Source organism: Mytilus galloprovincialis, chromosome 6, assembly GCF_965363235.1.
Source record: "Mytilus galloprovincialis chromosome 6, xbMytGall1.hap1.1, whole genome shotgun sequence".
In the NCBI taxonomy this organism is placed as follows: Eukaryota; Metazoa; Mollusca; class Bivalvia; order Mytilida; family Mytilidae; genus Mytilus; species Mytilus galloprovincialis.
The window spans coordinates 20,071,144-20,097,122 of record NC_134843.1 but is presented as its reverse complement, the minus strand read 5'-3'; the positions used below and the strand labels follow the sequence as shown (position 1 = coordinate 20,097,122).

General features: G+C 32.5%; 1 protein-coding gene across 1 annotated transcript in view; it reads right to left on the bottom strand.

The window, feature by feature from the left end:
• The window catches only part of LOC143078527 (uncharacterized), a 47,218-nt gene extending 29,696 nt beyond the window's left edge, over positions 1-17,522 (bottom strand). The window contains exons 1-7 of the mRNA XM_076253390.1: positions 17,429-17,522; positions 14,343-14,685; positions 11,834-13,102; positions 5,647-5,840; positions 2,500-2,673; positions 1,917-1,997; positions 298-418 (exon numbers count right to left, since the gene is read on the bottom strand). Coding sequence (XP_076109505.1) covers positions 298-418; positions 1,917-1,997; positions 2,500-2,673; positions 5,647-5,840; positions 11,834-13,102; positions 14,343-14,685; positions 17,429-17,452 — 2,206 coding nt within the window. The 5' untranslated portion in view covers positions 17,453-17,522. The remainder of the gene's footprint in view (positions 1-297; positions 419-1,916; positions 1,998-2,499; positions 2,674-5,646; positions 5,841-11,833; positions 13,103-14,342; positions 14,686-17,428) is intronic.
• Between the last annotated feature and the right edge of the window lie 8,457 nt (positions 17,523-25,979).

The window sequence follows — 25,979 nt, the reverse complement described above, 5'->3', positions numbered from 1 at the left end:
GTGGCATTTATATGAAAACAGTCTTGAGCACTAATATAGTCTGCTTGTCTTTTTTTTTGTTAGGCATTGTGTTGTCAGTATATTTTCGATCTATGAGTTTGACTGTCTCTCTTTCGTCCCTCTTTTGAAAGACCGTATCATATACGAAAATATATTCCTTAAAAAACAAATATTCCTGCACCTGTGATAAATACGGCTTATCCAAAGTAATAGTTTGATTACACTTGGAGATAAACGACGTGTAGAACTATTTGAAGCTTTATCAATGCGTCATATCACTATCTTAAGATTACATACCTTTAGATGAAAACGTGACAATCCTCACTCCAGGTCCATAACCAGAGAAAGTCACAGAAGCTTCTGTCCAATCGCTATTAGTTAACGAACCTAATTCTCCTGTTGTATACTCTTTTATTATCTATAAAATTTTGTATTGAAAAGGTAAAATACCAGATAAGTCGTTTTAAGTGTACCTTTAGGAGATAACTGTATTGTATTTTTAGATCCGACGGCATCAATTGGTGAGTGTGATGGTCGTAAGTAGGTTTACAGGCGACGCGTAAGCAGAATCATTACCGGTTATTTGCGACCATCAAGTGACCAATTGATTCCGTCGGAGTTAAAAGAACAACTCAAATTTCTGTGCTTATGAAATAACAGACACAGGAAATTAACCGCTGCCTTACCTATGCTTCACTTTCAATGTTGACATTCTGTTTCTTAAAATAACATTATACTGACAAAGCATGCGTTATCCATCTCTAAATATTCCATTATTTCATTTCATATAATGAATAATGAAATATGTTTTAAAGTATGTCTTGAAAAAACTTGTAGTGAACAATTTACGGAATTTCTGATGTTTATGCTATTGAAAAACAAACTTATATAGTTATGAATAACAATGTACTGTGTGCGCTCGACACACCCTGTGATTAAAATCCATGGTTTTTCGTACCAATAGATCTATTCAATTTACACTTGTTTCCGAATCAGAAACTATAGAACTTTGGTGTATTAATTATGTTTCATTCGGCGCTTGCCTTCGGATAGCTTAGTCTGGACATCTCTGAAACCACTTATATTTTGTCCAAGTTGTATTTGGATCAGTCATACTTATGGTTAAAGTAGACGTTTTTAAAAATTGTATATGCTTGAATAGATTGGTAACGCACATGAATTCTTTTACAGGTTGTGTATTGATTTATGATATGTTGAGGCAGCGGGTTATAGCATGCAGACATATGTGAACATTGGCGCATTGCAAATAAAATTAATAAAGTTGCTAGACTGTACTGTTTAAGCGAGCTGATATACCAGAGAGTGTTTTGGGTTTATTTGCAAATATCTAAGCATGTACTAAGGTGAGGTTTTGGAATAAGTGTCAAATGTTCGGACTCCTTGGTGTTTTTCCATATGATACATGGTAAAATACTTTGCCCCATAACACCTATTCATATTTTAATATATATAAGACTTAATGAAAGGTCATTTGACAAAATTTGAGCAGATACTTGATTGTCTTTCTTTCGGTTTTAGACGAAAAATAATACAAAAAGAAACTATATGGAAAAAGTCCGAGTAAGTCCTTTCTAGCCATATTTCATAAATTAAATATTGCAAAAAGGAACTTCATGACCTATCAATATTTTTAGTCTATTTTTATTCTTAACTAATACTCTTGCAGCTTAAAGTATCAGTTTTAATTTATTTAATTTTACCTTAGATCCTTAATGTCCGTTTGAGTAGACAAACAATGACATAACTCAAAAAAGTTTGCTGAACTTCCGATTTTTATATTGAGAGCAAAGATGTCCTTTGAATGAATTGAACAATGATACAGTATATATTTTATCTAAACTGACTGTTGTCTGTCACATTTTAAAATGGTGTATAGGTTAAACCTATCATCCTACCTGACCATCGTCTGACATGAGTTGGGCTGTAAAGCAGTAGAATCCTCCTGAACAATGCCCTTGTTTATACCACTCACACACCTGTACACAGAAATTATGGAAAACATTTTTGTTAAAAATGAAACATACTGTAATCATTTAAGTCTTTATTTCTTTATCATTTAGTCAGCGGTTGGATATAAATTGAAATTGCATTGAAAACACAACTCTTAGAGTCGTAGACATTATATCTTTCCACCATTTCATTGATATTTTGATATTTTTATTTAATTCAGCGTAATCAAATACAATAATTGTTGTCTCACTAATATATGCCTAACATGTCTAATACAGGATACTAAACGAATTATGAAAGATAACAAAAAATTAAAAGTATTTGTATGGTTCCAAACCGACTTTAAATTCTCGTTTAATTTGCATAAAAATTGCAACTCAAAATACAAAATTCAAACTTCAAACTTCAAATAGACAACCGTCATCAGTATTTAAGTCAAGGCATAATCAGTAACGTCTCAATCGAAGGATGGAAAGTCCCATAATGAAACAGCATCCAAAACATATCTACTCAACGAAAACATCTTACCTGTATATCAGGAGCCGAATCTAAGTATTCTGCTGTTAAATGGTCAAGTAGATTTACTTCTTGATATTTTTCAGACCACATAAACGACGTTCTAAAGCAAGCCTCAGTCCCATATCCAGATGCATCACATACTCTTATGTCTCCTGATACGTTCCAGTGTTTCATATCTTTGTTCTATGCAAAAAAGGTAAGTTTTCGTTACTTTGGTGGTTCACTGCACATGTGATGAATGTTGTACCATTTATATATGAAACAATGTACTTTTCAAAGTAAAGTGAATACACAGAAGCAGCCAGGCGTTCAATGGAACTTTCAAAAGTAACATTGAAAGTGTGTAGTTGGTTTGATTACAAATCAATTACAAATAATCTGTATCGGCTATTATCTTTAGATTGTTTTTGGTCATATATCATTTTAATTGTTTCAACCGCTCCGGTTCGCAGACATTTCAGTCCTTTTGGAAGGGGAATGTATATATGATTCTTTAAATCATTTTGTAAATAGAGCAAAAAACTGGAGAAAATAATATTTAAAAAACCAATTATTTTTTACTTGAAAATTGAAAAATGGTAAAATTCTTAAAGTTTTTATATATATGGTGAAATTGCTTGCAAATGGTAACACTGCGACGTCATAAACTAATCGCATTTCAACTGACCTATTTGATCAAAAACGTCAATTCTATTCAAAGTTTTTGGATTTAAAAACCTTAGGTATGAGCCAAATCCTAAACTAACAAAATGAGTTTAACTGCATTCATTAAAATCTGAACAAAATACAACTAGAGGCTCTAAAGAGCCTGTGTCGCTCACCTTGGTCTATGTGAATATTTAACAAAGGAAGCAGATGGATTCATGACAAAATTGTGTTTTGGTGATGGCGATGTGTTTGTACATCTTACTTTACTGAACATTTTTGCTGCTTACAATTATCTCTATCTATAATGACTTGGCCCAGTAGTTTCAGTGGAAAATGTTAGTTAAAATTTACAAATTTTATGAAAATTGTTAAAAATTGACTATAAAGGACAATAACTCCTTAGGGGTCAATTGACCATTTCCGTCATGTTGACTTATTTGTAAATCTTACTTTGATGAACATAATTGGTGTTTACAGTTTATCTCTATCTATAAGAATATTCAAGATAATAACCAAAAACAGCAAAATGTCCTTAAAATTACCAATTCAGGGGCAGCTACCAAACAACGGGTTGTCCGATTCATCTGAAAATTGCAGGGCAGATAGATCTTGACCTGATTAACAATTTATCCCTTGTCAGATTTGCTCTAAATGCTTTGGTTTTTGAGTTATAAGCCAAAAACTGCATTTTATCCTATATTCTATTTTTAGCCATGGCGGCCATCTTGGTTGGTTGGCCGGGTCACCGGACACACTTTTTAAACTAGATACCCCAATAATGATTTGGTCAGGTTTGGTTAGATTTGGCCCAGTAGTTTCAGGAGAAGATTTTTGTAAAAGTTAACGACGACGACGGACGACGACGACGGCCGCCGGTCGCCAAGTAATGGGGAAAGCTCACTTGAGCGAAAAATGATACTGGCGCTCGAATAAAAACTGTTCATTATGAAGTTGATGACCAATTACTCCAAACAGCTGAACTGAAGATGACTTCGTCACTTATACCAAGACAAGACAAATACTTTATTAGAGTCTCACCTCAAAATGGACATACATTTATACATTAATAAAATAACAATAATATTTAAAACAACATGAGCCACTCTAAAAAGAGTTACGAGAGACTATAAAATTTCTAAAAAACACATTATTATCTACAATTATATAAAATACCTTTTCTTTTTAATAATACATCATAGCAGATTTTGGCTAAAAAGTAACACACATTTTCATCAGTGAATAAAAATTAGAATTTATCATCATCAGACAAATTAACAAAATCACAATTAAAAGAGCTGGCATGTCTAAATAAAATAGCTCGCAAATCTGCATATACTGGGCAGTTAATTAACACATGTTTCTCATCTTCAATAATATTATTTTTCTTACATTGCTCATTAAAACATAATCTATTGTCAACCATAATGCCTTCATATCGACCAGTTTCTATTCTCAGAGGTGGAACACCACATCTAAATTTAGCATATGCACTCTTATATTTTCCAGGCATATTAATACATAAATATTTTTCTCTATAAAAACATTGCTTACCTTAGTGTTTGGAAATAATTCTTTGTTTTATGAAAAGCAAATTTATAAATAACTAGAGGCTCTGAAGAGCCTGTGTCGCTCACCTTGGTCTATGTGCATATTAAACAATAGACACAGATAAATTCATGACAAAATTGTGTTTTGGTGATGGTGATGTGTTTTAGATCGTTATTAACTGAACATTCTTTTACTACAATTATCCATAATGAACTTGGCCAAATAATAACAGTGGAAAGTATTTTCTGAAAATTTACAAAAATTAACAAACATTTATGAATATTAATAAAAAATTGACTATAAAGGGCAATAACTCCTAAAGGGGGCAACTGACCATTTTGTTCATGCTGATTTATTTGCTGAACATTATTGCTGTTTACAGTTTATCTCTATCTAAAATAATATTCAAGATAATAACCAAAATCTGAAAGATTTCCTTAAAATGAATAATTCAGGGGCAGCAACCCAACAACCAGTTGTCCAATTTGTCTGAAAATTTCAGGGCGGATAGATCTTGACCTAATAAGCAATTTTATCCCCTGTCAGAATTGCTCTAAATGTTTTGGTTTCAGAGTTATAAGCCAAAATCTACATTTTACCCCTATGTTCTATTTTTAGCCATGGCCGCCATGTTGGTTGGTTGGCCGGGTCACGCCACACAATTTTAAACTATATACCCCAATGATGATTGTGGCCAAGTTTAGTTAAATTTGGCGCAGTAGTTTCAGAGGAGAAGATTTTTGTAAAAGTTTACAGACGACGGACGACGGATGACGGACGCCAAGTGATGAGAAAAGCTCACTTGACCTTTTAGTTCAGGTGAGCTAAAAATGAACATACCAATAATATTTTCTGTGAACACAGTCAACACAAAAACTGCTAACTTCTGGGCTCGTGATGCTCTCGGGGACAAGATGTTAACCACCCAGTTGTTTTGAAAACTCATTAAAGATATCATACCTCACCGCTTGCATTCTTGAGAAGATTTGGAGACCAACCAACAACTGTCATCTCTTTTCTGGTAACAGCTATATTCATTGGAAGTGCTTTATCTGCTAATTTGTGTTTTTCTTGCTCTTCTTCTTTAAGCTGACTCTCAGAAATTGTTTTGTCTTTATATGACTTGTCAAGTAATGCAAAGGCATACATGTAGTCTACAAGAAATAAGCATATTGCCGTGTATACAGTATTAAAATGTAACGGTTTAAAACATTTTACGATGACATTGACATCCCAAAAAGTCCAACTGAACCCTCAAAATATATTTGTTTGTTTATAATTTTATTTTATTTATGGTGAGATCAAATTCGGATACAGCTGACGATGGTTTTTTTGGGGGGCGACAAGAGAAATGTTTATTAATCCGAACATGGTTTACAGGTTAACTACGACTTTTTATATTCAAACCTAAAATCTAAATTCAACTATATATTGGAAAAGTCAAATTTTTACCGAATTTTAAACTGATTGCATTGATAATTCTGCATATGATAATTTCTCTACTAATAACTTCCTTTTGCACGGTGTATTTTAATAGAACTTCGTTTTTATGTCTGCATAAATTTCAAATAGAATCGAATAATAAAAGAAATATATTGTGTAAAACGACATTGATTACATACCATAAGTCTCTTAAACCCTTCCAAAATACCTGAGATCACAACCAGAATCTAATGGGGTTAATGTAGCTTAGTCTATGTTTTAACTATGTTAAAAAATAACCACGAGCTGACTGCTAGGGTGTTTTGGTTTTTTTTTTTATTTCAAACGGTATATTTTCTAGAAGCAGCCTCTCCATTGCGGGGGGCATGCTTTCAAACCCTAGAACTAAATGCTTCTCCTCTATTCGCGTGGCATAAGTCTATCGGCTCAGAGTCAGAATAATGTGTCCGGTTAAGGTGACATGTCTTCTTCTGGAAAGTTAACTTGTGAACGAGTATGTTAAACATCCGATTTAGTGTGTCGATGTTGGTTTATATTCATATTATGTTGTAATGTTTTGAAATCCCATGTTATATACAACTGCATGTTAAACATCCATCCATCCATCTATTTGTCCATCAAACTGTATATTTACTTCCTTGTACCAGGTTGTACACGATGAGTAGGAATTTTAACATGCTAGCACACATGTCATCAAACTGGACACTTCCTGATTCCTGTTTATACTGTGGATTCATTTTCATTTGTTGGATATCAATTTTCGTTAATTTGTAGGTACAAGTGAACTACGAATTCCAATGTTTAACTAATTACAAGTTTTCTTTATGATTGTTTGAAACTTTGAAAAACCACGAAATCAAATATCCACGAAGAGGCAAATTTTTTTTCTAAATCAGTTGATAATGGTACCCACGGAAATAGGTGAATACACAGTGTTTTCTGATATTCATTAAAGCTGAATGCACGTTTAGAAGTAGTAAGAATCATCCTTGACGAGCATGTTATCGCTAGACAATCAAAACGGGTATGGTTAAAAAAAAATTATCAAGGGTACCAGGGTTTTAACAAGGAACAACTCTTACTCCAGGATAGTCATAAAAACTTATTAGGGGAAAATAAAAAAATCAAATCGATTCAATTAATGGAAATACAATGCCACTGACAAATAGAATAAAAAAAGACTTAACTAAAAGAATAACAAATCATAACCTTGTTATCATTGTCAATGTTAACGAGGTTATGATTTGTTTTACTTTTAGTTCAGTCTTGTTTTGATTTTATTATTTGTTAGTGGTTGTTATATGTGAAGCAGGATCTAATTACTCTACATGAACACTTGAGATTACCCAAGTTTTTGATGTTATTCCTTTTGTGTTACACTTGTCACTCTTTATTAATGAATGTCCCTTTGGTACCGAAATGTTTGCATATTTTATCATGTATTTAAGTTTTGGAGAAACCTACCGGAATTTTTATAGACATCTGATCCGCTTCGACTCTGTATCAGTAGACAGTTGTCTGTTATCTCCACGTTAATGTCGACATGATAAGCTGTAAGGGTTTTCAAGTTTCCTGCTGCTTCCATACTATCATTAATTTTCTGTAATTATAAAACATACATCAATAAGATTTCTAATTATTGATAAGTATGATGTTACTTTGATGAAGAACTTATTAATTTAAATAACTATCTTGAGTTAGTTTTCAGACAATATTGACCACAATACAACATATATTGTTGTTAAATTATGTAAATCCGTGCCAGTTATTGCTTTAAGATATTTTTTTCTCTTTACGGACACTTGAGTCTTTGATTATCTCCTTCACATTCAATCATATATTTTCTAGATTATGAAAAAGGGTAAAATAAAAAAAATTACCGAATTCTGAGCGAAGAATTCTTTATCACATGGCAAAATCAATAGCTTAAAAACATCAAACGAATGGATAACAACTGTCACATTCCTGACTTCAACAGGCATTTGTCTTGCCTAATGGTAGATTAAACCTGGTTATATGGCTAACAAAACTCTCACTTGTAGGACAGTCGCATAAAATTGCATTATATTGACAACTATGCGTGAACAAACAAATATGCAGAAATGGTAAACAATTTCAAGTAGGGGTACAACAGTCAACATTGTAATATAATCTTATTCGCTATTAAAACAAACAAAAATGTAACCAAGAATCACAACAGGGAAACACAAATTGATAATTACAAAATATAATCGTCTCTTTTGTCATAGAGTCCCGTTACTGACAACATTATAGGAGTGTATATAAAAAAGGACTGTCCAAACTATATTGTGGTTGATGCATTCTTTTGAATTTATATGTAAAAACGCAATGGTTGATAGGTAGCCTATGGAAATAGATTCATGGCAGTAGCCGATACTAAAGTTTATACAACGCTATTAACTAATAGGTATTATTGAACGAACTGATTAACTAACCTGGTTGACTTCATCATTAACATCATTTCCATTTACGTCTAAATGAAACGTTGGCTGTGTCAGGTGCAATCTTAGTTTGAATGTCCCATTTGGTAAGTCATCTACCTGAAGTTTTCAGTAAAATGTTAAAATCTGTAGAGTTCTAAATAAATGAGGGTCATTTGTATAGGAAAGTGTTCATATTTCATCTACATACAATCAATATATTCATTTTGTTTTTCTCTCATATCTTTAGTGAAAACTGAAACTTTGTCAGTAGGGTCTGCTCTTATAATTAATGTTACCACTGTTGAAGTTAGTGTCGTTGAAATTTAACAAAAAATAATATTTTTTGAAATTATTTGTACTAGAATATGGATATGAAGTACTGACATTTCTTTTGTTTTTAATTCATGATTATACACACATTGTAAGTAAATATGTGTCCAAATACCACTTGTTTGCTTACTCAAATTTTGTAAATAAACCAGTGGTCAATGTTATCTTTGTTTTATTATACAAACCTTGTAAATAAACCTGTGGTCAAGTTACTGTTTTATTATGCAAACCTTGTGAGTAAACCTGTTTTCAAATTAATTTTTCATAACAGGCTTGTAAATAAAACTGTGTTCAAATTACATTGTTTTAGTTAGTAAACAAACCTTGTCAGTTAGCCCCCGGTCAAATCCCTCTTAGATTTATTATTCAAACTTGTTAGTAAATATGTGGTCCAATCTTAATTTTTTCATGCCATTTTGCATTTTGTGAGTAAACCTGTATCCAAATCCGTTTTGTCATACAAAGCTTGTACGTAAAGCAGTGGTAAAATCTCCTTTTACAAATACATCTTGTAAGTACACCAGCGGTCAGACCCATGTTTGTTTCTTATCTACAAAAATTGTTAGCTATTCTGTGGTCAAAGTCCTTTTTGTTTTATCATACAAATCTTTGAAGTAAACCTGTTCTCAAGTTCCTCGTTATTTAATTATACAAATCTTGTAAATGAACATGTTGTAGAATTCCTATTTTGGTTTTTTATACAGATATTGTAAGAAAACACTGTTGTCTGCTCCATGGTCGTGTTGTTGTCGCTTTGACACATTTCCCATTTCCTTTCTCAATTTTATACAATCAAATGCTATTCATTCATGGTATGTTTTATGATTCATGATATACCTTGTAAGTAAACCTGTGGTCAAACTCATTATATTGTTCAGCTCTTCTTGCTCGGGAGTATAGAAAGCCGTCATCTGTCTTTAATATAGAAGCAGGAAGATTTGCCCTATTCTTAGGCAATCCTGCAGCTTTGCATTGGGTACCTGGCAAAAAAAAGTATATCGAATAATGTATAATGAGTCCGATTTTTTTTAGGAAAATACAAAGAACAAATAGTTATTTAAATATGTTTTTCATATGAAAATTACCTTATACCTTTGATAAATTTTTCAATTGGTCTTTATAATATGTCATGGTCCGTATAATGTATTTTTTATTTTCGCCTGTTAGTGCCTAGTTCGAAGGTAATATACACAAACTCTTGCTTGTAAATCATCAAAAACGGTACTGATTATTACGCCTCCTTCATTCCTAGAGTCACAGTGCGTAAATATTTAATTACCATTGGTCATATATTTTTATTTAACAATTTGATATAGGCACAATATGATGTCTTTTGATATATCTCAGAGTCTTTTTACAGCATTTTGCCGCTGATGTTTATAATTTTTAAATATATTATCTCTTATGCGTAACCATTTAAACACTGATCGAATACGCACAGTGTCAGGCAGTACCGAGACTTGAAAACAAATAGGCATAAGCATAGGCAAATTCGATTTAACAATGATCATATTTCGCATATGATCTTATGAGTAGATTCTGATCATACATAATATATATAAAAGTAAAATAACAACAACAAAAATGAACTCCGACAAAAATAAAAAAAAACGGTAAGTCCCTTATCAATTTGCAAAATCAAATGATATAAAACATCACACGAATGGACAACAGCTATCATAATCAATTTGTCATCATAAAATACATTCTGAAAGTATAAGTGGATCATGATTTCTCACCCATTTCAAAGGTCGAGTCGTAATTAGCAAACAATGAAAATTCACTTGAATATACAATGCCATTCATGTCTTGGTAAACTGGGCTTGCGACGTTCAAGGCATAAATAACTCCTGGTTTCTGTCTAATCAATGAATACGGAGAATTTGTAAGTTCGATGTACACATCATCGCCACCTTAAAAAAAAATATCATTTATCTATGTATCTGAGCAGAAAACAAAAAAACATGGACGTCTATATAGTTGTCAATGAATTCACCAAGAGAGTAGATACCAACATTAATGGACATAAGACAATACGTCCAATGTTACTTACAATTAAAATTTAAAAGGAACATAATCAATGAATATTTTTCTGATATTATTATCATAGTGTTTTGTAAGCAAAATGTATGTCAATTAATCTAATCAGCTCATTATTCTCTGGGTAGCCAGTGGATTGTAACAGGGTACGTCAAAAAAATTTTAGAATCTTAAAGGGTTATTTTAACAAGCAATGTTGGTGAATAAAATTATCATATTGTTAAAAAAAAAAATCGTAAAATAACAGAATTAAGAGATAACAAAATCAGTATTTATTCATATTATTCTATTGAGTTTAAGTACCGAAGCTAGTGACTTCTCTATCCCTTTGAATGTTTAATTGACAATATTATATTTCAAGAACCGTAATATCTGTTATTTTTATTCTTATCACTTTTCATTCTACTCTGACATGAGTATATTTCGAAATTTAACATTCCTTTATATGGACAAAGACAAGGAAGGAATGTAAAATCTAGGACCGAATTGAAACAAAAATGAGTTATTGAAAGGCGTAGATTACGCATAGAATATTTGAATTACTGTCAGTATTCTCAAATGACATTTTGATAAATTGTGTTGTAAACATACATACGTATCTAAGGAAAAGAATATTTGAGAATTCTCAAATGACATTTTGATAAATTGAGTTGTAAACAAACATACGTATCTTAGGAATAGAATATTTGAGAATTCTCAAATGACATTTTGATAAATTGAGTTGTAAACATACATACGTATCTGAGGAATAGCATATTTGAGAATTCTCAAATGACATTTTGATAAATTGAGTTGTAAACATACATACGTAGCTTAGGCATAGAATATTTGAGAATACTTTCATTATTGTCAAATGACATTTTGATAAATGGAGATGTAAATATACATACTTCTGACATGTTTCCTGATAGCAAATACTCGTACAAGATAATGCCCTACATCTCTCTCATCTTCTTTCCATATATACTTAAAGGAATAAGATCCATTTCGCTGTGAAAGTTCATTAATGGGTATAAGTTGAATTATTTTATGGTCTAACATTATACAAATCTCTGAAGGTTTGTTGACATGCCCTTTTATTTCCTCTACGGTCAAATCTATATCCCCCTTTGTTTTCGTCGACTCGCCTGTTGCTAGACAGAAATCTTGTTTGCATGATTTCTTTAATTCTTCATTTGATGCTATTATATTGGATAAAACCCCATATCTACAAGGTCCAGTAGGTCCAGAAGCAAGCAAACGACCACCAACAACTTCGAAAGTCCATAAGTCCGATTTTTTGTAATTCGTACCATGACAACCAGATATTGCATTTGACGCAACAAGACTTCCATCTTTTATCACTAAATGATAAACACTGGAAACCGTAGAATCCTCCATTCCGTTACTGTTTGAGCATAGGATTACTATAGCAGCATGTTCTGTGACGTTTTCCATTAGTAAAATGGCTTCGTTTCCATCTAAGCACTGCGTCTGACTGACAAAAGGATGGGACGTTACCGTTGGTGTACCTGTTAAATTATCTCTATTATGCCATAAACCAAATCGACTTCCGGCTGGTCCACTGACACAAAGAATGCCATCTTCATTAACAGAAAACTCGTATTTATCCTCCCCAGAAATGGCTTTAGCGCTGAATTTGTTCCCTTCTGTCTCAGAGAGAATCAAATACAGCGTATTTATAGAATCGTCTCCTTTCCCGCCACTACAAAGTATCAATGTAATTCCACTTCCATGTTCATCTCTCGCTCCATTGACATTCAAAGGAAACTCTACTGTTGACTTACTATCCTGCATTTCTACAAACACCCCATTCCTTAGATTGCCATAGTTACTGTCGTTTGTTAAAAGCATGATGTGATTACTGTCATAGTAACAATGAGCAATAAGCATTCCTTCTTCGTCTACCTGATAGTTAAAACTTTGATCTTCATTTGATACTGATGAACTTATCTTTGAAAGGAGCTCAATTTGTACGTGATTACCATCATATCCGGATCGTACCAAAGACATTTGTGTATTGTTATAATTAGACGTAGTCGAGACAAAGTACAGTGCAGTACGTCCTCCATGATATGCATTTACGTTATAATCAATTTTTCCAAAATTGCGTAACGGGCGCTCTGACGAGGTAGCACAATATATTGTTTTAATTAAATCTGAAAAACGGAAAAAGAATTAATTTCTTCAAGAATTTAGATAATGCGTTTACTAAATTGTCATTGATTCAAAACTGTTTAAAATGATTTGGTACCCTTTTATAATACAAGCTCATTTCAGAGATAGCTTTAGGAATTAAACATATCAAATAGTGATCACACTAGTTTTACGATATGAAAAATGTATAAATATTCCTATCGTACATTTCAAGCCATATGAAACTTCAACTTAAAAAAAAGGGAATATGTTTTATATAATGAATGGCTAAGTTTTCCTATAAGACACATGTACATGGACTTTCTTTTTAAAGAAATCCTTCACTTTATCAATACTTCAGAAATATACTGCTGCTAAATTGGTGTCTCTCGTAATTTCTCCTGATACCATTACGTATGCAATGACCTTGAGACCCCTCGTTGTTATTACTTTGACAAACGCACAGCGAAAGTGCGAGGGAAAAACTGAGATATTAAAAAAGATAAACACAATTGGACTTTGATAATGCTATTTGATTCTGAAAAGAAAAATCAAATACACCGAAACATTTAACAAGTTAAATGACAAGTTAGATACACAAAAAGAAACGCAAGGACAATTTACAATGAAAATAAACATTGCTCTATTGTATGATTATCATCTCACTTATTTTCGACGTACTCAAGTATTCCAAGTTGTGATTATTACATAAAATCAATAAAGTTTTTTTGAAAATAATATACCCTCAAAAATAGCAATTGTAGCAAAGGGACTGATGCCATAAAACTTCAACTTATCCTATAATTCATTTTAGGTGGTACTACTTCTAGGAAGTATGTAGCTGTTAAAATTTTATTACAATCTACATATAAGGCATATAAGGCAAAAATGAAAAATAAGATGTTGCAATTTTGTCATTTAAGGGCAAAGACGCTAATTAGAAGTTGTCCGGAGTAATGAGCAATTGATAGATATCATCATTCTTTACATCGTTGCGCCCTCTTCAGATTTTCAGTATGCTAACATGTAGCAGTTTTTAAGACAATAAAAAAAAATATGTATTTACCCCTATGTTCTATTTTTTGCCAAATATGACATATTGGTTGGCTAACGCAGTCATGGACTACGTTTTTAAAACAAGAAACAAGTTTGACCCAGTACAGTTATAGAGGAGGTTTTTGTAAAAGGTATTGCCGAGGATGACTACGGACGACAAATGATAAGAAAAGCAAATGAAAAGATATCAAAGTTTTATTACTGTACCTGAATCATGTACCGTCTTTGTATCCCCTTCCGCTTGTGTATCCCCTTCCGTCTTTGTATCCCCTTCTACCTGTGTTTCCCCTTTCGCCTTTGTTTCCCCCTCTTCCATCTCCAGTACGGGTTTTAAAGCTTCCATATCTTCAGTTTCAGTTTTCTCCTCTGAACTAGTTGAGAGATCATTTTCCATCTTGCTGGTAGAAGACACAGCTACTTTAGCGTTGGTTGTAGTAGATGTTGTCTCTACTCCACCTTCATCGATCCGTACGACCTTTTTCTGCCTTACTTTCATCAACGATACATTGCTTATCTCTCGTCTGTATCCCTTTAAAACGGTTGGTGTAGCCTAAAACATTCATAACATTACATTTATTTAATGTTTCTTTACAAGCATGGATCACCAAAGAAAAGTTTACAATGAAGCAAATAAAATAAATATTCTAACCGCTGAAAAATATTAATTTTAGGCATTACTTTTTTGCAAAGCTCTTAAATACATATAAACAAAAATGAATTTATTCCATCGTAATTTTATAACAGTTTGTTTTTTCAAATATCGCCTTTCAAGCTAATATTTACTAGAAGTAGTACCACCTTTAGATTTCAAGCATCACTCTCAATGTCAGTCCTGACAAATGAACCTGTAGTTTTGAAATAATATGAAAAATGATCTTCTGCCAGAAATTCAAGAGTGATACTTGGAATCCAAGGGTGGTGCTTAAATTCAAAAACGGAAGAACACCACCCTCAAATATCTTGTGGTAACCCATGCAAATACATTACACAACAGGCCACACATTAAACTAAACACTAACCAGCAATAAAAGAAGCAATTTAATTTTTAGTGTTGCAAGACAATATAGTTGAAATAAAAATTTAATACATATACTAGTATAATATGTATAAATACCTTGTTAGATGAAGTAATAAGATCAGAATTTTGTGAATATATGCGGAACGAACAGCTATAATGTATAATGAAATTTGACCATCTATTAAAGGTCATGGCCAAGTTGGCATGTAAGGTCGATTTGTTTCAAATAAATTAGGTTTCGTCAAGCTCGAAAATTAAAAATTATTCAAATTCTCATGATGAGTATTGTCAAATACATATGACATCTTGTTACGTTTCATTAAATTCTAATTATATAGCATTAAATTTGACAAAAGGTTCAGAAGTGATTATAAGTGTACAAATTATAAGATAACACTTAGAAACATTGAACTTTTAACGTTCATACCCCTGAGTTAATTCCAGAAACAGCAAAGGAGTAGGTCCGGCCTAAAACTTCAAGTTCATCTGATGGAAGATTTTGGACACTTACGTAGATTCGATTAGTTTATGTGAAAGATTTGAATTCACTTAATCATTAAAGATGCTCAAAGTTAAGCTTAAATATTAAAAATCTATCAAATATGCCCAAAAAATGTCACTTTTCAGATGATTTTTGTCAAAAATGAAAATGGCAGCATTAGTGTTCCACCTCAACCTTTATATATGTTATCTATTATCATCGAATACAACTTATATTTAAATATTAAGAATGAACACAAACGCGGCCAGTTTCGTTTAATACGGAATCCGTCTAAAAGTAACTCAAATGCTAAAATTGTGAAGATTTGGAATTTCGTATCTTCAATGCTCTTCAACTTTGTACTAGTTTGGCTTTATAAATATTTTGATATGAACGTCACTGATGAGTCTTATGTAGACGAAACGCGCGTCTGGCGTACTAAATTATAATCCTGGTACCTTTGATAACTATTTCAGTAATTTAGTATCATAACTTAATGATGATAGTACCCGATACATGTGCACTGAATTGTCAAAAAAATCTCATATTTATATTACAGAAGTATTCTTCTTTCCAATAAATAGCTAAAAGTTTACATTTTAACAATTTTGTAAAACTGCTATATTAGGGGGCCAAAAAGGGGTCTTACTGCACCTACTCCTTTCTAAAACTTGGTCAAACGAGATACTTATCTAACAGCAGAATCACGCTCTCCTTTCTGCATAAGAGAAGCGGTCGATATTATAGGAATAAAATCCGTGTTGACTACAGGGAACCCGAGAACTGGGTATGATTACATTAAAAGAGGGGCGAAAGATACCAGAGGGACAGTCAAGCTCATAGATCGAAAGTAAACTGACAACGCCATGGCTAAAAGATAAACAGACAAACAGACAAATGATAGTACACAAGACACAAAATAGAAAACTAAAGACTAAGCAACATATAGCCAGAAATTAGTAGTGGTTTTGCTAATTAATATTCATAATATGTAAATGAGAATTGTACCACGTGATAGTACTTTGAACTGGACTGGCTTGATAGGCTTGATATCATTAAAATCTGTAAAACACGGATATTATAAGTTGCCCGTCACAGAGTCCTTATTTATAATCACTTTGATATTTCCGTAAAGTTGTCAGGCGGTCAAAATCAAAACAATGAACGCGAATTTAGTGAATTTTTCGTGAGTTTATTCTTCTTGAAATAGTGACATTTTAATTTTACGTGGGAACCTAGAGTTCAACGACTACACATACAAGGTTTGGACTTGCTTATTCTTTATAGTTTGCAAATTTGACGTTTCAGTCATTTTAGCCTGTATTTTACACTGCAATGTTAAAAGCCTCTCGCTTCGATTTTTAAAACAGCTCAGGAACCTGTATTTTTGCAACAACAGTCATTATGTTTCGTTTAAATGGTGTATATTGTTGTGTATATTCATTTTCTGCCCCGGCAACCTGTCTATCACTAAAATTAAAATTAAAACAGACATTTTTTCAAAATTCCCTATCATTTTAATGTAATTTCCGTGACCCGTATCCGATTTCTTTAGTATAATATTCAAATAAGCAAAGTGGCGTTGATTTATGGATATGACTAAAGACGCTGTATTGACTGCATCAAACTACATGAAAGATTTTTTGATTTCTATTATGTTAATTAGCTAAGAGGAGTATTGAGTTTGAGCTTTTCAACACATTCTTTGACTGTGGAATATTTTCTTCGAACATACTCTTGCTCAGAGTACTCTTGTTTTTGTAGTTTTACCCATCAATGAATTTGTGCACTTACCTTTCTACTTCCACCGGAACCCATGCTATTTCTTTAAAGTTTTAAAGGCTTTGTTCACAATTATTTTCTTAGTCTTAGAATAGACCTATGCCCCTAATAAAAAAGAAAATAAATTATTTAATATTTCAACAGTAGTATATTTACGGCTGCTGATTAATGAGCGTGTGTCATACAGAGTAAATATGCTAATCTTATATGAATACATCCAGCTTTGTTAAAATCAGACTAGCTTGCTTATTCGAAAGATAACAAGAAAATGATATTTAACCATTCCTGAATTATTTAATTTCGACTGCGTTTTTAGCAGAGTAGGAACCACTCTCAAAAAAAGTTCGTTCATTTCAACCTGTCGGAGATCTAATCCAAGTACTCTCATCCAAGAGAAAGACCGCTTCACAAGTGTAACGCGAATTAAGTTTAACATTTCGGGGGAAAATATATTTGTGATCTGACGGATTGATAGGTTTCTTGTTTTACCCTACTCAAACATGTTTCATTCCTCTTGTCCCTTAACTGGAGATGGGTGACTTACCTGCTTATCATGTTTAGTTATTGTTATTATTAATTTATTATTATCTTTATTATGATACGGAAAAATATGTCAACATTTTAAAGTGAAACAATGGAGTTATCGGAAGGAACTATTTCTTTGACTAATTTGACCCGTAACAAATGATTGTTATTCAGGTAAAAACGATGATTCAACATGAAATCCAACAGAACTAGAAAAATTATCATTATACGATTGCACGTGCTTGTCTTATTAGTATTTAGTACATCGGGTTACAGACCATCGACAATCTGTACAAAGTGTATTCTTTTATTAATGGATGAAGGCTGGGTATATACCCTGCCACGCCCGGTCTGCGTTTTTGTTTCATGTTGTTCTGCTTTGTATCGATCAGATCAGCTAAGCCTTCTGCAATTGATTTTAATAGTTTTTTTCTTTGTGTTGTGCTGTTACACCACTGTCCATGGTTTGGGTAGGGATGAGCGCTCATAAATACGTTTCACCAAACCACATTTTGTATGTGTCTGTCCAAAGTCAGGTGCAAGTAGTTCATGATCAGTGCATGGTTGCCGTTTGTTCAAGTCGTATATTATTTTGTTGTATTTAGGCCGTTAGTTTTCTCAATTAAATTGTTTCCATTTTTTTTCATTATTGAAGATTGTACAGTTGACTATAATTGCTTTCAACCACTTCATTTGAACTTTGACGGATAGTTTTCTCATTGGCAATCATACCACATCCTCTCATTTTTATGTAGTTAATTGTTTATTAATTTGAATCAATTGGGTGAACAGGAATATGACAGTTAATGCCCCTTTTACAGTGTCTGTTTTGCTTGTCATAGTACAACATACTCATATGAATAAAATATCTTAGAAGCCACAAACACTGGTGGTAAGCGGATGGTTGTAACTTAAAGTACTTAAAGTTACGACCATCCGAAGATGGGAGACAACTCTAGGGATACATTTTTCTTTTCCGATTTTCGTGCAGTAAAAAAATGTTTCAGTAAAACCGCTTGTCTCATACATACAAATCGTCAGTGCGTTGATATTGAAACAAAATTTGATACATAAAAACATTCTAATTTTCGTAAAATGATCATTCAATAATTCGAGCATGATGGTCGTAACTAAAAAAACAAAAATGTTCAGGATGGTCGTAACTTAAAATTGTGATGGTCGTAACTCTGTATTAAAGTCATATGAAACGAGTGAGTGGTGAAAAATAATCTTTATCCAATTCTTGAACCAATGCATGTATATATCATAAACTTAGTCCTCTGTGCACGATTTAATCATAATTTTCGCAAATATATCATATAATCGTCAATTTCTTTTCTCTCTGTTTGTTATGATTTAACAAATATGGCTGCTCATTAAATGCCGTGTTTTGAAGCCGAGTTTTACCGATTGTCACATTATAGTTACTGTAAACAAATCACAAAAAGCATGGGTATTGAGCACGTGTTTAACATGTATAATCCGATATTTGTTTATTTCAATGACAGATCCGTGCGTATTGCGATCACCGGATTTTTTACGAGGAGGGTTACGCTCGGGTCACTATGCATACGGAAAATATGTCGGCGAATTGCTTCCTGGAAGCAAGCAATTAAAAATAAGTAAACTTCTTCTAAATGTGGACAAATTAAAGAATTTTCCTCAGAAAAAAATATATGTTCATAAGTTGTATAATGAAAACTATCTATTTAGTTATAAAAAACATATGCATATTTTTTTTTAATTTGAGGTTTCTTATGACTTTAAATAGGACCTAATAAGACAAGTCAGAGTTTTAAACGTGTTTTTTGTTAGATGAATATATTATATGATATATTTGTGAAGTTGATTTCACTAAATGATAAAAACTAAAAGAGGTGAAGAGAGGGATACCTGTAAAGTGCGAAAGGAAAGAAAATTGGAACGAATCGAAAAAAAACCCAATACAAAATGAAATGACCAGTCACTGTTACTTAAAATATAATGTATAAAATCAACCAAGAGGCAACTAATTATAAGCTGTTAAGTTTAATAACAATATAAATTCTCAAAAGTGGAGAATTCATTTTAACACACATCTCTGGTTATGATCATTCTTAGTTAAAAGTAAAAGGCGATTTTAACAAATTTGACATCACATGAAATAAAAGTATCCTGATCTATTTTCTTTATATATTGCATGTATTGAAAAGATAAACTTTTTAAAAATTAGTATGTACCTACTAGGTGGAATTTTAAAGAAAAATCTACAATTTAAAATTGATACTTTAAGTCGAAATAGCATAAGTAAGGAGTCAAAATAATGTTATGGGAATCGTTATCGAGACAAGATCATATCCGCGAATTCGCAGGTCCGTAATCGAATTAAACAACATACATTTTATTCTTAGCCTGGATTTTGAGAAGTCGTATTGTCATTTGGTATATAGTCAAGCTAATTATAAGGTGCAAATTCGAAGTTCAGGTATAATTATTACCCTTGGTTTTAGAAAATTCTGAATACGCCTATTGGTACCATGCTATCCGTTATACATCTTTGTCTTTCTTATGGAAAATACCATGAACCCTGGACCACACGTTTTTTATTCCCAATTCATAAAGGGAATGATGCATCCGATCTTAATAACTATCGAGGAATTAAAATTACTGATTCATTGGGGAAGCCTTTTTAATGAGATACTTGATACACGTCTTTGTAAATCCTTAGATAAATATTTTATCATTGATGAGAGCCAAATTTGGGTTTACCAAAAAAAAAAAAAAAAAAAAAAACACGATCATCTGACCATATGTTCATTCTAAAAACTATTATAAATAAGTATTGTAATACAAAAGAAAGGTAGAATGTTTGCCGGCTTTTGATACTGTCATTCTCCCAGGGATAAAACTTAAGCTATTGAATATAGTTAGAGAGTATGATAAGAGATCTCTTTAGAACTAAAGTTGGAGTAAAACAGGGAGACAATTTGAGTCCAAATTTGTTTAAAATTTTTATAAATGAACTTCCTGATTGTGTTAAAAGTTCCCCTGATCCAGCTGTTGTTTATTCACGACCAGCCTATTCTTTACTATACATATGCTGATGATCTTGCCATTTTTTCAACTTCAGCAAAAGGACTTCAAAGTAAACTTGATGGATTAAGATCGGTGTTTGAAAATTAATCCCAATAAAACCAAGCCATAGTATTTAACAAGACAGGCAGACATGTCAAACATGATTTTTATTTTAATAACAGGCGTTAAAAGCCTACCATAAGCTACGCAAGGACTTTTTGTCACTGAATTCAAGTTTAAAAAACAGCCTTCATGTTTTTGAGGATACAATAAAACCTATTCTCTTATATAGTACTAAAATTTGGGGATATTTCAACCCTTTCATAAAACAAAAAAACTATGACTACAAATGTAGATCAGGCTTATCCTAAGATTCTTTCAGAAAGACTACGCATTGAATTTTGTAAACATTTACATGGTGTCACCAAAAGAGAAACACATTTTGCCAATCTTTCTTAACTCGGTAGATTCACTCTGTATTTTGTCATTGCAAAGTCTATGATCAGATACTGGCACAGGCTTGACAATTGGGGATCATCTTTCCACTTCTAGAGGCGGCATATTTAGAGTCAAAATTACTACACGAGTTAAAAAAAATTCCTTCACAGTATGGATCTTTAAACTTCTTTCTAAAGAATATTTAAGGGTCAGCAATTTACATTGTTTACTATATGCTGATGATAATGTATTTTTTTGAATTTCAGCTAAAGGACTTCAGCAAACAGTATTCATACACAGCTTGTAGCCAGGATAATATTTAAAAGATAGATCTTTATGCTTCAACACAGCGTGCTTGTCTTTTAAATCTGAGTACATTCATACAATATAAACATATAACATAAATACTATTTTCAACCTGCATATGTATGTGATAGTTGCCGCAGTACATTTAGTTCTACCTTGTTATATTATCTTAGCTACAAGACTGGCTATAAACTACTAATATTTGATCTTACTCTTAAATTCAAAGCGTGTATCATTGTAAAATATATACCTGCATATATGTATGTAATATTTGCCGCAGTACATTTAGTTCTACCTTGTAATATTATCCTGTATACAAGCCCGTCTACAAACTACTGATACTTGATCTTACTCTTAAATTTGACGCGTGTAGCATTGTAAAATATCTCAACCTTATTCATACTTTCTAGGTTAACACAATGTTCATTGCGACACCATGGATTAAGTTTTTATTCTGAACAAATACTTAGAACAATTATCAATGATATACCGCAAGATCGTCATGCAATCGATAAAAAATAAAGACAACACGATTAAAACACCAGGCATTTGTGGATTTTCATTTTAAATCATGATTCACCAAAAGCCGAATATTTGAAAGCCAAATGTTTATAAAAACTGCAATAGCTGATTAAAAATTAAAGAAGATTGTTCAAAATTGTACGTTCAATAATTTCATCTGCCGACATTATTGCAGGAAACAAAAAGTCGTAAATAAAAAAAAATCTGAAAGCAAATATTCAACAATTTTATGCCTTAACGTACAGTAAAAATATATTAATACTCAACCCTAACATACTATTTGGCTTAATGCGAGTTGATTAGTTTTCACTGTCTCTCCTAAATGATGGTCGTTTGGAACATATCAAAAATGTATGATTGATAATTCTTTAATTTAATTTCTGCATACTATTATCAGAGTAACAAATGAAATAATATTTTTTGTAGTAAACTTTATATAACAACTGAGTTTATAAACATGGTTATGCATGTGCACAGTACTTTTAAAATAGCTTGATAAGAGTTCGTCTAAATACTTGAGTTATGGTCATCTTTCAAAGTTACGACCATCTTGTGTCGGTTACAACCATCATCCAAAATACTATAGTTGACATTACGACCATCACAAGTTAAAGTTACGACCATCATAATCGAATTTTTTAATGACTATTTTACGAAAATTGGTATGATTTTATGTGTCAAATTTGGTTTCAACAAGAATGCACTCACGATATATGTATATGAGACAAGCGGTTTGACTCAAATGAACCTTTACTGTACGAAAATCGGAAAAGAAAAACTTATCCCTAGAGTTGTCTCCCATATTCAGATGGTCGTAACTTTTTAGTTACGACCATCCGCTTACCACTAGTGACAATGAACATAAATTTATTTATACTAGGTTTAAATGGATATTTTGTGTAAGCATTTATAGAAAAATTAATTTAAACCTCAATCACAACAGTTCTACTAATAAGTGTACACGCTTAATAGATACTTTGTTAATTATAATTCCAGTTCTGCAATAGGTATATGTGTATCTTAGCGAAGGTTAAATTGTTTATTTGTGATATAAAGAAAAAAAAGAAAACTGTCAACTTAACGACAACCAAATTCAATAGGGGAATTCCAAGATTTTCAATGTCCAAAGAACTGGTTAGATTATTAATTGAACAAGAATTGTAGTAACATAATATAATGGCATTGTTTCTATAATAGAAATAAACACACACATAAATATTCATGCGAGGGAAATTTAATTATTTGGTGAATTAACTCAGTTAAGTAATGATCTTCAAATAAAGAGAAATAGAAAGTGTATCGTTTAATTAGTACTTAGCTACAGTAACAAATGCATTGGCAACACATATTCAATTAACCTGACAATAACACGTCTTGAAAAAAAAAAGATATATAAAAAGAGCAAGTGTGCACGAAACATTGCCCAATGTATACGATAATGTAAAGACAGGGGTAAAATACAACGAAAAACGGTAAACCAAAATTACGAAAAGGGGGACTACTTAACATAATTAATACGACAAAGATAATAACAACCGCAACCATGACAACATGCAGCCATTTTCCTGTTAAAGTATACATACATGTTGAAACTTCATTATTCTTTCACATATAAGTCCCTTGAATCTCTGTAGAGACAGCAATGTATTATGCTTGTATGTTGTTTAATGTTATATCGATGTAGCCACACTTTAAAAATAGATGTGTTTACATTTTGACCTAGGCTAATTATAAAAACTGGTTAACAATTAATTTTTGTTAATAACTACTGTATTGACATGAAGTCAAGGCATTTAAAAATATACCGCTAGGTTTAAAATGGAATGAGTTAAATTTGCCTTATTCCCTTTAGTATATGTTTATTTTGGTTTGCAAACAATCTTCTACCGTTCGAAAACTGTTTTACTATAATTAAAAGAGTGTACATCAGCGGTTTGGGGGTTACTTATCGATCAATTGAAATTCATCTTGAGCTGATTTTTTTTTCATTTATAATTGTTTTGTATATAAATAAGATCATTAGTTTCCTCATTTTAGTTGTTAGACATTATACCTTACTATGGGTTTTGCTCATTGTCGAAGGCCGTATACTTTATTAAGGTATTCGGTATCAGGCAGAGTGTTGTGTCGTTTGCAATAATACCACATCTTCCTATTTATAATACATTGTCCAGAAAACATGACTTAGTACACGCACTTCATGTGGTTGGGTTAAACAAATTTACATGCCGTTCTACATGTAGATCAAACGTCGTAAAACAAAAACATGCGATAAAACCATGCGCAGTGTAGCTACAACAGGACGACTTCTTACATGAACAAAGAAATAAAAATAACGACACATAAAGTTAAAAGTGTACTACAAGGAGCTAGCTAATGTAGCTACAGCAATTGGTTTTATACTTCCGCTCTCAAGAAGGCAACGAAATCAGAAACAGCACTCTAAATGTAGTCATTAATCGTACCCTCGCTTTGAGGAGCATGTGGTATAAAGTGATGTAGCGATCATGCGTTCGTCTGTCCTTTGCAACTTTTGTCCAGCTTCCAAGGAAAAAGATGTCTTCTTTTGCTCGTATTATGCTTGTAATGAGACAAATTATAAACCCTACATTGTTACCCATGCCGTAACGGACTTTACTATTAGACACACAATAAATACTTAGTTAAAGATTCACTGTCGTCCGGACTTTTCTAGTAAACACACAGCAGATACTTAGTTGTTACAGTCTTTCGGACTTTCGGCATTAATTACAAACTTCACTTACGTAAATGACCAATTAGGCATACTTGTATTTCTGAATTGAGATTTTTTTTCCTGGAAATGGGAGATAACCCAATTTGAATCATGTCCATAGTCAGTACAAATGCAATATGTTTACGCGTATAGGAACGATACACAAGCAAAAAAAATCTAGAAGTAATTCGCAACTAGTAGGACAAAGTACTACAGCACACTCTACTGATTCAAGGTTGTGGTGGTGGACAAAAACGCGGATATCATTCGGCTAATGTGGTTTTAAAATATTTCCCACGATGCTTCGATGTAAAACCACACATATTAAAATCATATTACAGTACAGGCCGTCAATATTTTCTTCAATAGGTTTGCTATCAGTAATTGCTGATATTCTTTCATACCTTATAACACTTCTTAATTCTTCCTGTAATTGGTGTTGACTAAAATATCATTATTATAGGGTTGAATAGGGTTTTCTTAGCTATTTTTATTGTGCGTCGGGGCCTAGTTGGCCGAGTGGTCTAAGTAGTTACTACTGTAATCACTAGCCAGTCAACACTGAGGTTGTGAGCTCGAAGTTGGTCTCATTGGGGTCTAAGCGTGACGCGGGATTGCTAATTTGTTGTAAGTGTGACACGTGAAAGTCAAATTATTGTGCCGTGAAAACGGGAAATGAAGTCTAGCGGGGAACGGGAAATTACAAAAAAAAATGAAACTTGCTTACGTACATAGTGTAAGCGGGAAACGGGAATCTAACAAAACATTAAGCGGGATCCGCGATCAGAACCTCCCTCGTGCGGGTGCACACAACACCTATCTTTATTGACTAGGATTGTCAGTTTTGCTATCGAAGGTCGATGGTTTTCTCCAGACACTCAGGTTTCCTCCATCAAATAAAACTGATCGCCACGAAATAGCCTAAATGCGATGCTTTAATTAAAAGTGGCGTTAAAACACCAAAAACAAAATCCAGTCAATTGT